This window comes from Xenopus tropicalis, chromosome 4 (genome assembly GCF_000004195.4).
Source record: "Xenopus tropicalis strain Nigerian chromosome 4, UCB_Xtro_10.0, whole genome shotgun sequence".
Taxonomy (NCBI): Eukaryota; Metazoa; Chordata; class Amphibia; order Anura; family Pipidae; genus Xenopus; species Xenopus tropicalis.
The window spans coordinates 94,453,152-94,467,747 of NC_030680.2; the positions used below are offsets into that span (position 1 = coordinate 94,453,152).

A 14,596-nucleotide genomic window follows, 5' to 3' on the forward strand; every position below is an offset into this window, starting at 1 on the left:
ATATGGTTGCTAGGCAACCCGCCAGTGGTGAGCGGACTCAGGCAGTCCTTATGCAGCGGCGAAACACTGTTACTCAGGTTCACAGAGTAGAGCAGCCACCTTTACATCTTAGCCCAGGGCAGAACTTAGAAATCGTGGTCCTTATAGAAGGGCCATAAATCTTTGTATGCCCTATATCAAGCTGTGTGGTCATATCCTGGAGCGGGCCCCCACTGGGGGTGTATTGGTCAGTGTCACCATTTGCAAATCTCACATGGGGGTTGAAGCAAAGCCCTGCGCAGGGCAATACATGGCAGAAAGGTCAGGCAGGGACGCAGCGGGTACAGGGGTATATTGCACCCCACGCGGGGTGTTCTAGTAACTCAATGATCTGGCCCACAGTGAGTCGCACCCCACGCGGGGTGTTCTAGTTATTCAATGAACTAGCGATCAGTACAGGGGGCACACCTGCTGCCCACCTGGTTTGTGCTTGGAGGGTCTTATAAGTGGCAGTGGTGCAGAAAACAAGAAAAAACGGAGAGATGTATTCTTTGGTACACGTTCAACTAAACCCAGCACAAATGATACAGTCTATACTACATTGTTGCAAACATATGTACAAATAGTACAAACATATTGTTACAGTTAGCATAAAGTCTGCCAAGCGCCGGGGGTAAGACCCGGCTACCTAGAGGGAAAAGCAGAACATCCAGCGAGGTGTTTAATTCAGATAAAGCAACCCAGGGGTAGTGTCTCGTTAAGGCCCCGTGGGGCCACACAGTCAAGTTTATAGATCCAGCGGGATTCGCAACGGAGTAGTGCCAAGTCTCTGTTGCCCCCTCTAGGTAGAGGAGGCTGGTGGTCTATGGCCATGCACTTAAAGGTTGGAAGAGTATGCCTCATGAGAAGAAAATGTTGTGCTACAGGTTGATTAGACTCCCCCTCTTTGAGGGCCTTACTAATGGCAGAACGATGATTGCCGATTCTTTCTCTAAGGGTGGTCACAGTCTTACCCACATAATATAGGCCACATGGACACGTGATGATATAGACTACATAGGTTGACAGGCACCCAAGTCTCGAGCGTATTTTCAGTCTTTTGCCCGTGTGGGGGTGTGGGAAGTCCGCGCCGGTTAATAAGCATCTACAGGTCACACAGTCAGGGCATTTGTAACATCCTAGTTTCTGTAAAGAGGATAGCCAGGTCTTTTGTTTGCTACCTGGACCTTTAAAGTCAGTTTTTACCAACAGATCCCTTAGACTGTTGTTTCTTCTGTATCCCATCAGAGGCTTTTGGGCCCGGTACAGCGACAGAGATTCATCTTGGTTGACCATGGGCCAATTTTTATGGATGCTGTTGGATAGACTCTGGGCATTGGAAGAAAAGGTAGTAGTAAATATAAGTGGAGCCTGTTGTTTGTTTTGCTTCTGTGTTTTTTTCTTCAGTAAGGTTTCCTGGTTGTGTTCAAGGGCTCTCTCCAGTTGTGTCAATAGGAGTTTTTCAGTATACCCACGATCAAGGAATCTATTAAACATTTCTTGAAGTTGTGTTTTGGCGGTATCCGCCGAGCTGTTATTTCTGATTACACGTAGAAATTGTGAATATGGAATACCTCTAATGGTAGTTGGAGGATGGTGACTGGATGCATGTAGGATGGAGTTGCGGTCTGTAGGTTTTCGAAAAAGTCTTGTGCCTAATTTCAATTGGTCCCTAAAAATATTCAGGTCCAAAAAATCAATATTGTCCCTATGGGAGTTCATAGTCAGCTTAATCGGGCAGTCAAGGTTATTTAGATATCGATGGAACGCCAATAGTGATGCTTCGTCTCCGGTCCAGATGAAGAACAAATCGTCTATATAGCGAAAGTATGCTAGAATGGATGTATGTAAAAGCGGGAGTAGGTGGGTGGATTCAAACTGTGCCATATACAGGTTGGCATATGAAGGTGCCAGGGCACTGCCCATGGCGGTGCCCGAGGTCTGGAGGTAGAACTGATCTTCAAATCGAAAGAAGTTCCTTGTCAGGGTGAGCTCGAGCAGTTGTAACAGGAATTCTGTAGGTGTACTACCAGTGTTACAGGTGGTGAGTGCTTCCCTTACTGCCCTGATTCCTTGCCCATGTGGGATCACCGTGTACAGGCTTGTGACGTCCATGGTCACTAGAATACACTCGTCGGGAATATTGCCTAGTGCCATCAACTTATTAATGACATGCGTGGAATCCTGGGTGTAAGAGCGCATAGCCTTAACTAGGGGCTGTAGAAAGGAGTCCACATACGTAGAGACCGACTGGTATAGAGACCCCACTGCAGAGATTATAGGTCTGCCCGGGGGTGATGAGAGAGACTTGTGGACTTTATATATATATATATATGTAGCTCCTTTTCTTGCTTTTTTTTTTGAAGCCAAAACTTACCTGGCACAAGTTATGCAACTAAATATGATTAATACTCTACAAATGAGCAAGGATAAGAGGGGGCATGAACTCTGTTTGCTGAAATAACTATGTCACTTTTTCTAGAATACATTTTGATTTTCTGGAAATGCACATGTATATAAGATCTTATGCACATGGGATCTGATTTTTTTTTTTTTATTCTTCTATGTAACTGCTCCTGTTATTGCCCAGGTGGAGAAAGGGCAAGGTTGTGGGATAAGAATATCTAACACTTATCTATTAACACATGCATCTGCATGCATACATACAATAAAAGTCCTTAAAAACAGACTTGTTAGCTAAGTGAGTAGAAAGTGTATTTTTTTAAGTACAGGCTTCCATGTGTTACTGCTTATGCCAACCATAAGACGCTAATGATCTGTTAGATGTGAATTTTGTGTGCTGGAACAATACTTCCATCTTTTTCGGCATGTTCTTTCACTTATTTCAGACCGGGTAAAGTAAACTAATAAACAGAAATCTTACTACTGCAATAAAACCAAAAGGTTTTGGCTTTTGTTAGCCTTATTTGGCAAAAGGGAGCATTCCTAAGCAAATCTCTTTCTCTCTATATCTGCTCGTTTCAAAGACTTTCACTTGCAGATTCCAAAAGCCTGACTGCATTGCATAGAGGCCAGCTGCTGTTAATTTAATTTAGGGCAGTGATATGCATAAAATATCGGAAGCACCTGCAAACAGTGTGTTCGTGTTGTCCAAAAATTTGTTCTTTTCGAAAAGCAACAAATAATGAGCAAACCAACAAGTCACAATATTTATTTAAATACAACAAATACTTTGAAAGCTTAAAATGTATTATTATTGTTTTAAGGTCAAACACATTAACTTCAACACAACTTTAACCCTCTTTGCAATAATGAAGTGGTTTGAGTCCATTAAGAATCTGGTCACCTGCTGGTATGCAATAATTCTTATCTAACGGCAAGTCACTAACAGCAGGGAATTTATACAGAAAAAGTGTATATATAATTGTCCAGAGTAGTCATCCATAACAGTCAACCAAAGTTGCTTTCTGTTATCTTCTATATATCGGTTACTACTTTGAAGTAATTTTTAATAATTTTTACTCCATTGTGCAAGTTAGTCTGGGAAGAGGTTTTAAAGAGTCCACAAACAATTGGACATCAAACATTCCACTGCCTAGAAGATAATCTACAAATGGAGAAGATTTCAAACAACAGCAAACCTGCCCAGTCCGGGCTTTCCAGCAAGTTTAGTCTGAGACCAGAACACAAGATTCTAAAAGAAGTACCTTGGCAAGAGTTACCCCTAGGTTCATTAGAAACCTATAGGTAGCTTTTGCCACTATTGATGCCAATGTGCATAAATCTACCAACAGAAAGAGGCTGCAAAATGACATGTACATGGGTTGACGAAAGGCCAATCATAGGCCTGAAATGTCGCAGTATCGCAGATCTAAGCTAATAAAGGCCTTTTTAATATATTCTTCTGATGGTGCTGTACTTTGCATTGTGGTATATGGAGCTGGTTGAAGTGGGCACCATGTGACGTGCACCTCTTATTTTAACTTGATAAGTGTGGTGAGTGCTGACTGCTTGTCTTTTGCCACAGTACCAGAAGGCATGTTTGACAAAAAACAAAACCAGCATTTCACCAAAAGACCAACTGTAAAGCATGACAGCAAAAATAATATGGTTGGCATCTGTTTTGCTGCATTAGCTCCAGAGCAAGCTCAACATCATAACATGTGTACTTGAGGGTTAGGAGAGACCAAAATTAAAGTTCAAGCAAAAGTGGACACAGCAGCGTGACCCTAAACATTCCAGTAAATCAGCCAATGAATGACTAAAATAATAAATGAAGGTTTCTGAAATGACAAAAAACGAGATCCCACCAAAGGTTGAAATGGTCTGCAAATGCAAGAACCCCTCAAACATCTTACAGTAAAATAATTCTGCATGGAGAAGTAGGAAACCATTCTTTCCATTTGATGTCAGAGACTGGCAGCCAGTTATGAGAAATTTTTTTTACATGGGGTATGCTTACATCTTTCACATGACTGCATATGTATATCTAGGTCTAGTCTGTGTGTCTCTGGAAGTTACTTGAAGCACACCCACAACATCTGATGCATACATAATTCACATTCATTTAGTTTCGGTTTTGGCACACAACATAATTAGTTTATGCTTGCGTGTTATAGTGTATAATATTCTATACATTTCATTTACAGATTTTAAGTATTCCATTATTGATTTTATAGTTTGCACTGATTAGGCTGAACCATTTATATTCATATGATTTAATAAAGAAACATACAAAACTGTTCGCTACCAAAGTGAGTATGGTAAAGGATTGCTTGTATCGCCAAAGTGAATACATCAAAATTGGGCTGAATGCATTTAAACGGTTTTATTTATTTCTTTGTAAAACAGATGGAGGTCCCTATTTAGACTCATAAAACTGTTTTTATTGGGGTGAAATTAAGTGTATCATAATGTTAAGGAGCCCCAACAGGCCTATGAAATATTAGCACATAGTTCAAACTATCGTATAAAGCCCTTACTCTTAAGATCACAAAGAATGCATCCCTATATTGTGTAACATTAGCTGTTCTAAACGGCATGCTATATAAAATTACAAGTGCCTTGTTAATCTGAAGCCTGTTTAATTTAATATGATATGCTCATAGTTAGTGATGAGTGAATCCATCCTGTTTTAATTCACCCAAAAATTAGCAAAACAGCAAAAATGTGCAAAATGCATTGAAGTCAATGGGTGGTTTTTTTTGCAGCTATAGTTTGAAAGAACTGTGCACACACCCCACTTGCATGCTAAACACCGGAAATACCTCCAAATATCCAATATCTGGTGCAACTGTGTCTTGTGGTAGAGCAGACTTATGAGTGACAAATCTCCTGGTCTAACCATCCCCCCTAAGGGTAATGGAGGGTAATGGCACACTAGAGGATTTTTCACCCATGGGAAATCTGCGCTACTGGCATGTGACAAACCCCCATGAAAATACATTTTCTTTGGTGTCAGTTTGAATTGAAGTTGGTACATATGAATCAAATCACATAACCACCAGAAATGCAGGAGCAGTAATTATTTGCTTCGTATTGTTTTAGTGATGAAGATTTCCACTGAACAAGAATGCAAAGGTATTTTTGGGAGATTTGCCGCCTGTCGGTAGTGCAGATTTCCCATGGGCAGCAAATCAACCTAAAATAACAGGAGGCAATATAAGCAGTTTTGCTCATTTCCTCACTTGCTAAAATTGATATGTGCTATTAGCCCAAAGCAGAACAGTGAACCTGTCAGTTCAGGCAACTGAATCCTTTAGCAGAAGTGCCAAGTAACTGCTATCTTGCTACATTCCCATTATTCTCCTGATTGGCTGCTAGGGAGACAGAGGTGATATTACTCCAACTTGCAGCGCAGAAGTAAAGTATCACTGAACTTTATCAGGGTACAATCACTTGGCTGAAGCACTTGGGAAAGTAAGAAAATGGTTAGTCTCATGTCAGATATCAAATATAAATATAAAAAAGGTCTTGTGAATCATGTGTTAGTATTATTTCTGTGCGCTAATTAACGCAACGCGTTAAAATCAACGCATTCGGTTGCACGTTATTTAAAGCACGCAATATGCAACTTAATGCATGTGATAATACTTTAGCGAATCGCGTGTTTTTTTGCATCAATTTTAATGCAAAAAAGCATGTGATAACGCTTATCGACCTTTAGTGAATCAACCCTTATGTGTGAAACCCTGGGGAAATATACTTGCTTAACCAATATGTTGGCAGCCCATAGGAGACACCAATGTGTGACTGTATTAAAACACAACTGGAACGTGGTGATCCATGCAATATTTGATGTTTGAAGAGGAGTAATCAAAAAATGTTCAGAACCACAAGTGCAGAAATCTCCCGGCGACACTTTATCCACAGTGAATGACATTGTTTTTGCTATATTAAAAAAACCGTATGCCTACATGTCAAAATAGTCAACTAACTTAACATGCATGTGGTTTGTGTGTAAGCTCTAAAACCATGATATTTTTAATAAATGCAATTGTGGTCACACTACATATAATTATGGTCAAACCATTTCACGCTAAGCCTTTTATGTCTTTGCTTATTACTTTCAGGAACTGACTGTATCTGATCCAGATAAAACTTGGCACATTCTTATAAATGTGGCTGTGGGAATTGTTCAGGCCTTGAAAAGATTCTAATCCAATAGATATTCTTTTTGTGGAAAAATGCTAAATTATCAGGTTTTTTTTTACATTTTTGGCATGCTTCTTAATTAATATCAGAGGAAAACATGAAATGGAAAACAAAAAGAAGAAAAGGAAAACATTCCTTTCTACAAGCATATGTCAAATGACATATTTTTTTACATTTTCATTTTTATTTGCAGAATATATGGTAATAATTAAATCTATTGTATTTGACTGTCCCAGCTCCAGAGTCCAAGAAATTAAAGTGGTTTCTCTATGCAGAGAAAGCCAATCAAAAACAAGTACACAAAGTAACAGAAGACAGCACTGTGTACATTGAACCTGGGGCTATGGCAGTGTGGGGTAACAAAGACATAGGTGAAACAAATAAGAAACCATGAACTTAGAGAGCTAACTTTTTATCCCCTTTGAAGGAGACAGATGATATATATAAATGCTTTCAATGTATAACCTTTGTGCAAGTGATTTATTTTAGCTGGAACATGTTTCCATCTTGAAAAGAGTTATTTCTCTGTGTCCATAGATATGTTACTCCGTGTGTATTCAGTATTCTTCTATGTGTATTCATACAGGTATATATGACAGTGGAGAAACACCTCACAAAATTTCACAAAGGTTAGATGACAAAGGAGACATGCTGATCCTAAACTGGCAGTCTTTTTCCTTTAGGACTGTGGCACACGGGGAGATTAGTCGCCCGTGACAAATCTCCCTTGTCGCGGGCGACTAATCTCCCCGAAATGCCATCCCACCGCGGTTTCCTCTCAAGGCAACTTCCGCGATTTCGGGAAATCGTGGCACCGCGTCTGGGGCTATTTAGTCCTCTAAAGCTGGGCAAAAGCATACATAACATTTTGCAGTTTCCACACTTTTAAAACTGGATGTCCTCAAATGTCTAAAAGCTTGGAGCTGTATTTTGTTAAGCTGGAAAAACCAAGCGTGCTATAAAGTGTTAGCTGCAAAAGCAATCAGAGCTAGTGGCTCCATTAGAGAAATGACCGAGGTAATGCTACAGAGCATTCAAAACAATAAAGATAAACACATAATCAAGATGCTGACTTCAGGATATCAACTTACGCAGTAAATGTCTGTCCCGCTGGAGTGTGCTCAACCTCATATCCATTTTGTCTCAGAACATCAATGACTGTGTTATTTCCAAGAAAGTGGCCTACAGAACAAAAATGCAAATACAAAATATAACTAATAGTCCAAGAGATGTATAACAAAATCGCAGCTGTTCTTTTATATTACTGCAATACAAAAAAATAACCTATATGAAACTTAGCATCATTCATATTATCAAGGCTTCAAAAGTTAACCAACCTTATTTATGTTTGGATAAGTGCAGTTGAACTAAGAAAAGCACAATTCTACCCCTTAGGGTGCTATACAGGCAACTTAGTGTGACTGTGGAAACCAAACGGATGCATAGGCCTTTACACCAGTGATTGCCTTTGTTGCTGGTGGAAAGGCATTCCGCCATTGCAGAGGTCTATTGTGGGCAACTACATTGCTCCATGGGACATTAGCCTAAATGTTTTAAAACTTTTGTTGATCTTGTGAAGCTGTGTGTGTATGTGTGTGAAGCATTATCACAGTCTGCAATGACAAAATCAACACTTAATACAAACAAAATTGCTATCACTGTGTGAGTGAAATCTGTGCCCTATTCTATTGGCGCTTTTTGTGTATTAGGTTCCCCTGCATTTATTTTGCAAAATGCTGCCTACATACGCTGTAAGCTGTAACACAAATTAAAGAGCTGAGAGACTGGCATCCATGTTCTACCAGACCTTGACCTGCTTACTGTATGTTGTCAACTCACTTGTAATTGCCAGTCAAAAGGCAAGTCTTTGGCTACACATCCCAGACAGCCCACCAGTTATCTTTAAATAAAAAAAATGATCATGCATAGAATGTATAGAAGCTACAAAAAGTCCCTCTGGTCATATTATCACATAGAGAACAGCTTTAACATACAGCTTCCTCACCAAATGACTTGACTTGACTGCTGAGCTCTGTACAATGGCCAGACTTGTTATTCTAGATTCATTGTGCCTTCTCTCCCCTTGCCATTCATTGAATAAAATATAAAAGCCACAAAACTATTAGCCTAATTTCTTGTGACAGATGGTGAAACTCAGGCAAAAGCAAGGTCACTATGTCTCCTGCCATGGGAATGTGCTACAAACTGGGAAGAACAGCTGAAATCTCTGCTCCTCAGACACATCTTTTAGTGGGACATTCAGTGGAGAAGATCTTTGCTCATTTGTACTATACTAAGGGGCAGAGCTATTAAACTCCAATTTTTCTCATTTTTTTTCTTTTTAAAAATTTGAATAAACTAATTTCCACATTGTCTGACATATACTAAAAAATCTGAACTGAAAAAGTACATGTGGGAAAAAGTTTCAGAAAAGTCTGCAACTTTTTTTAAAACCTCTTATTTTTCAAATTGTAGCACAAAAAAACTAAATCTGTTAACTTCTTAAGTTTAGAAGCAAAGAAGGATCCTCCAGGGAAGAGAAGAAACATGTGCCATTCACTTATACATGATCTTGACAAGTTTTGGCTGGTGAATTGTCAGATTTGGATTTTTAGCATAGTAAATCTCAAAAAGGTGCAACTTTTTTTTCTGTGTCTTTTAGCGCCTTAAATATCCAAATTGGAAAAAAAACTCAAAATTTTTTTCTGATTCAGTTTTTTTATTGTCAGTTTTAAAGGAAATAAAAGTTAATCTTTGTAAAGTATAAAAAATCTGTATTGTATCTGCACTTAAGGCCAAATCATTGAATAAAGACTCCACCCATTGTGGTCAAAGTTGTGTTGTTTGCTGTAAATATTTCTCAATTCAAAATTTAATGAATGGCTTTGCTTGCTTTAGTTACTGCTGGTAATTTTAATTCAGAAAGGAGCCAACCCTATGGGGCTGATTTACTAATCCACGAATCCGAATGAGAAAAATTCGGATTGGAAAACAAACATTTTGCGACTTTTTCGTATTTTTTGCGATTTTTCGACGCCGTTACGACTTTTCTGTAAATTGTCGCGACTTTTTCATAACCATTACGACTTGCGGGAATTGTCGCGACTTTTTCATTGCCATTACAAATTTTGTGAATTGTCGCGACTTTTTCATTGCCATTATGACTTTCGTGAATTGTCGCGACTTTTTCATTGCCATTATGACTTTCGTGAATTGTCGCGACTTTTTCATAGCCATTACGACTTTCGCGAATTGTCGCAACTTTCGTATTGAGAGCTCGAAAAAGTCGCGACAATTTGCGAAAAAGTCGCAAAGTACCGATCATTACGAATAAAACACATTTTGACGCTTTTCGGACGTTCGTGGATTAGTAAATGTGCCCCTATGTGTATGCCAGGCCCACCACATATGTACAGGGTCAGACTGGGGGGTGCAGGGCACACCAGGGCTACTACTTCAGGGGCCCCTGTACCCCCAAATGGGCTCCCACAGTGGCCTTCACACACACCCCCGCAGGGGCCCCTACCACCCGTCCACCCCCTCCCTCATTCACGCGTAAGTAAAACCTTAAGCACGTCTGGAACAGAGACCAGAGGAGCGCCCTGCAGGGATTGGGTCTGGGCCGCCGGGGCCCCCCAGGTTTTTTCCCGGTGCCCCGGCGGCCCAGTCTGACCCTGCATATGTAGGACTGCCGTCTTAGTAATTATTGTGGTTATCACTATCTGTACAACACTAAAGGGGCCATTTACTTTTTTATAATCCGACAATACGCTATCTTAAACTTGCCGAGATCATGTAGAAGTCAATGGCAAATGCCCTGTCCCTTCCCTGGAAGATCTTCCTTTGCTTCAAAACTTTAGAGGTTTTCAGATTTTTGATGCTGGTTTTTGTGTGACAATTCCCAAAAGCCGCAGTTATTGTGACTTTTCTGTGCAACTCTTTCCCACACATGCTTTTTTTAGTTGAGATTTTTTGATAAATGTCAGACATTCATGGAAATGACCTTATTTAAATTTTTAAAACAACAAAATAAGAAAAAATTGAGTTTCCGTAAATCTGCTTCTAATGTATGACCTCTTTTTCCACTGAACTGTTCATTTTTATATTTCTTTTACATGTATATAAAGGACATTTATGTTTTTTTATACAATTAGACTGGCAACATATGCTAAATCTATTTGCATTATTATATTATATATATATAATTTTTTTACTGTTTATCACCAATTACATTAAACTTGCTTCTTTTCCTCTTGGAGAAAAGGTGACATTTTGTGCTGCACTTATAAGGAATAATACATTTCTTAATATGGTGTAGAATATCTCTAATCTTCCTACTTACTTGCCTAGTTTTAAACTACACTGACCCTGCAGCCCTAATACCTAACAATGCTTGCATTCTCTAGCACTAAATTCCACATTCTCTTTTCAAACGATACACAATATCACTAGGGATAAAATGTCAGTTCTGGGAATGCTAAGGGACTCTTGCTGAACAGCAACAGTTATGTAAATGTATTTATACTTGTTACCCACTGTGGATTTGCAAATAATTCATTAATTGTTTTCCTTCTACACTATTATATTTTAATTAATCACATTTACCTAATAGACAGGGAATACAGTTTTCCAACAAGTGTGAGATGAGCAAATCTCACGCAAATATTTCAAAAATGTTAGAGTGTTGCTGTTCTACTCAGCAAGAGGCCATATAAAGTATATATCCAAATACAAAAATGTGTCTGCATAAAATATGAAGAATATGTTAATATCATTAATATTATTATGTACAAACATATAGAAAAATATTATCATACATATACAGTAAGTCCTGCAGACAGAGGCACACTCAGCACTGGGATGACCCTACATTTAATATGAGACACAGCACAGGTAAACAAGTGTTGTCCATGAATAGAAAAATGGTGTACCCCCAATAGATATAGGGTTCACCATCACCCAAGTACTTGCAGATGAAACAGTGCATACAACACTTGTTTTATCAAATAAGAATATGTATATAAATATATATATGCATATAAGCACAGAAAAATATGCAAACTGATATAGAGTCACAACATTAAAATGTTATTGGTACATTTTGCAATACTTTTTTGAAAAACCTATAACTAAGAAACGGAATGAAAGCTGATTTAAAAAGTGAATATGTGAAAACTTGTTTTTAGCACTTTGTGTCTGTTCCAAACCCAATATGCTAGACTAATCCACCATATTCTTATATAAATATTAGTGCAACAGAAAGTAAAGGAATTTAATTGTTGGCTTGCAGGTTGCACATTATTTTTCTAAAATGGTTTTCTACGTTTGAGTATCCTGAGCTATTAAAACATGCTTTTTTTCAAATAAAAAGTAGTTTATTTAGGAATTTGGTTTCTATACCTACAGAACTGCAGCATTTAATAAATGTGAACTATTCATTTTACCTTGAAACAACTCCATGTGGATTAAAATTTCACAGTAATTTCTTATGAAAAGTAAATTTAGCAGAGACATGTAAATGGTTTCTGTAAGTCAGGACAGGACAGTATAGGTATAAAACAATATTGTCACTTGAAGATGATTATTTTCTATAGAATTAAAAAGTCATGAGAAATCATGAAAGCTGAGCTGGCATTATAAGTCAACAAGGGAAACATTTAACACATATCACCTCCTGCCCTGATTTTTTAGTCCATCATTTTGTTTGGGAATATACGTTTTTAAGGCAAAACAAAATCAATTTTATGCTTTTTAAAGGAAATCTTTGTGTGGTAGCAAATACTGGTCATTTAACATGTATCTCTTAAAGAGAGTAAAGGATTTAGGCCCGCTAATAAAATGCTTTAGTACGGTCTAAAATAGTTTCTCATAATCCTGTTTACTTTAGTACAACTCATACAGCTATATGTTTGGTCTTTATATACTCAGCATACCCTATACCCAGAATATAGTCAAGCTCTACAGACCATAAGCCATCCTAGGTTCATGAAAGGCCTCTAAACTCTAAGTCCAGATAAGGACTCATGGAGGCTAAATTAAAGTTAAGTATTTAGCATTACTTGTCAAAACTTACCGTGCTAAATCAAAAACCTTCTCATGAATGTTAGCAAAATTGCCTACACATGCATACGTTACAAAGTTTTCACTATGTAATATACTAGTCTTGCCTAAAACCTACATAACCTTAGCAGAACACCTCCTTACTTTTCCAACCTATTATTATTATTAAAGCTCAGTTTAAAGGGTTTCCTTTTCATAGAACACTGATATCTCACTTTTCCAAAGTGTGGTCTGATTATCCATCATACCACAAGTTAGCAGACTGGGTTATATTAATATGATGATGTCATACATAGAAGTTGTTGGTCAGAGAATATAAAGCTTGTTTAAATTTACTTCAAATACCATGCAACCTCCATTGAATAAGGCTGTTTAAAAAGGCAGGAATTAGGGAATTAGTTGTACAGGAATTGCTGTAGAGATTTGGGTTGCAAATCTCTACAATGAAACAACATATATGTAAAATGCTTCTGCTGCTATTTAGCAAGTGCCCCTTTTTAGCAGCTATCTGTTAGAGGAGAGCTTAGAAACTGAACTCTGAACTGCAATTAAGGATGTTATCAATAGCCTACGTTTTGTGATTGTGATTCTAATATGGTTTTAAGTATTCTAGTACCTGGCCAGAGCCATCTTGTTGTTTAACTGTGACTCATAGCATTCCGAGCCAACCCCAAATAATTCATGAAAGTTGCTGTAAATGTTGTAATAGTATGCCAGACTTCAAGACATTGCCAACATAATTACAAGAAGTAACACAACACAATAAATGTTTTCCTCAAAAGTAAAGTTGCTTTAGTTTTAGGAATTTATAGGTGCTCTGTATCCAGAGATCTATAGGACTGAAAAGGCAAAAAGAAGACTTAAAAGTACCAAATAAAGTGAGAAGTGGAGAGAGAGATGCTATAAATGAGAACACCGTAGGAACCAGCAACCTGATGGAATTGTGGTTCAAAGGGAATAGAGATACAAAGTGCAGTGCCAAAAATACAGAGACCCAAATCTAAGATAGGAAAAAGACAAAGATGCAGACACAATGGAGCCTATAACAAGATACAGGAAAGAAAAACACAGACTTTAGAGGCAAACTGACTAGATAGTACTTGAAAAAAAAAGAGAGAGAGAGAGCGCACAAGAGAGAACTGCCATAACGCATCAACACATCATAGCATAAATACAAGGTTTCAAAATCCCGTAACCCTGATGTAGTGGGGCGGAGCCTCACTAAATACGTGAAAGCCAAGTGTGGTCAGCATGCTCTCCTTTAATACTTTTACTGCTTGTACTTTTATCCATTTTGTGAGTAGACATCTGTTTTAACTATTCATACATCATTAAAAACTGTAATGCACAAGTGCCTCTTTTATTGTTTTTCACACATCGATTAAAGGAACAGTAACATCAAAATATGAAAGCGTATTAAAGTAATTACAATATGATGCACTGTTACCCTGCACTGGTATAACTGGTGTGTTTGCCTCAGAAAGACTATTATAGTTTATATAAGCATAGCTGCTATGTAGCCATGGGGGCAGCCATTCAAATGAGAAAAGGCACAGGTTACTTAGCAGATAACAGATAAAATGCCATTGTATTCTACAGAGTTTATTTGTTATCTGCTATGTAACCTGTGCCTTTTCTCCTTTTTTCCAGCTTGAATGGCTGCCCCCATGGCTACACAGCAGCTAATTTATATAGACTATAGGAGTGTTCTGTAGCAAATACACCAGTTTTACCAGTGCAGGGCAACAGTACATTACATTTTAATTACTTTAAAAAACTTTCATATTTTGGTGTTACTGTTCCTTTAAGTTGTCTTTTGAAAAGCGTTCCTTAACATTGTGTTTGTAAGTATACAGGTGGGAGAGTGAGAACGGTGGTGGACCCTTACCTGATACATTTTACT

The 14,596-nt window shown here is 38.1% G+C and overlaps 1 protein-coding gene across 1 annotated transcript in view; it reads right to left on the reverse strand.

The window, feature by feature from the left end:
* trabd2b (Trab domain containing 2B) overlaps window positions 1-14,596 on the reverse strand; it is a 157,782-nt gene that overhangs the window by 24,985 nt on the left and 118,201 nt on the right. The window contains exon 5 of the mRNA XM_018093581.2: window positions 7,725-7,815. Coding sequence (XP_017949070.1) covers window positions 7,725-7,815 — 91 coding nt within the window. The remainder of the gene's footprint in view (window positions 1-7,724; window positions 7,816-14,596) is intronic.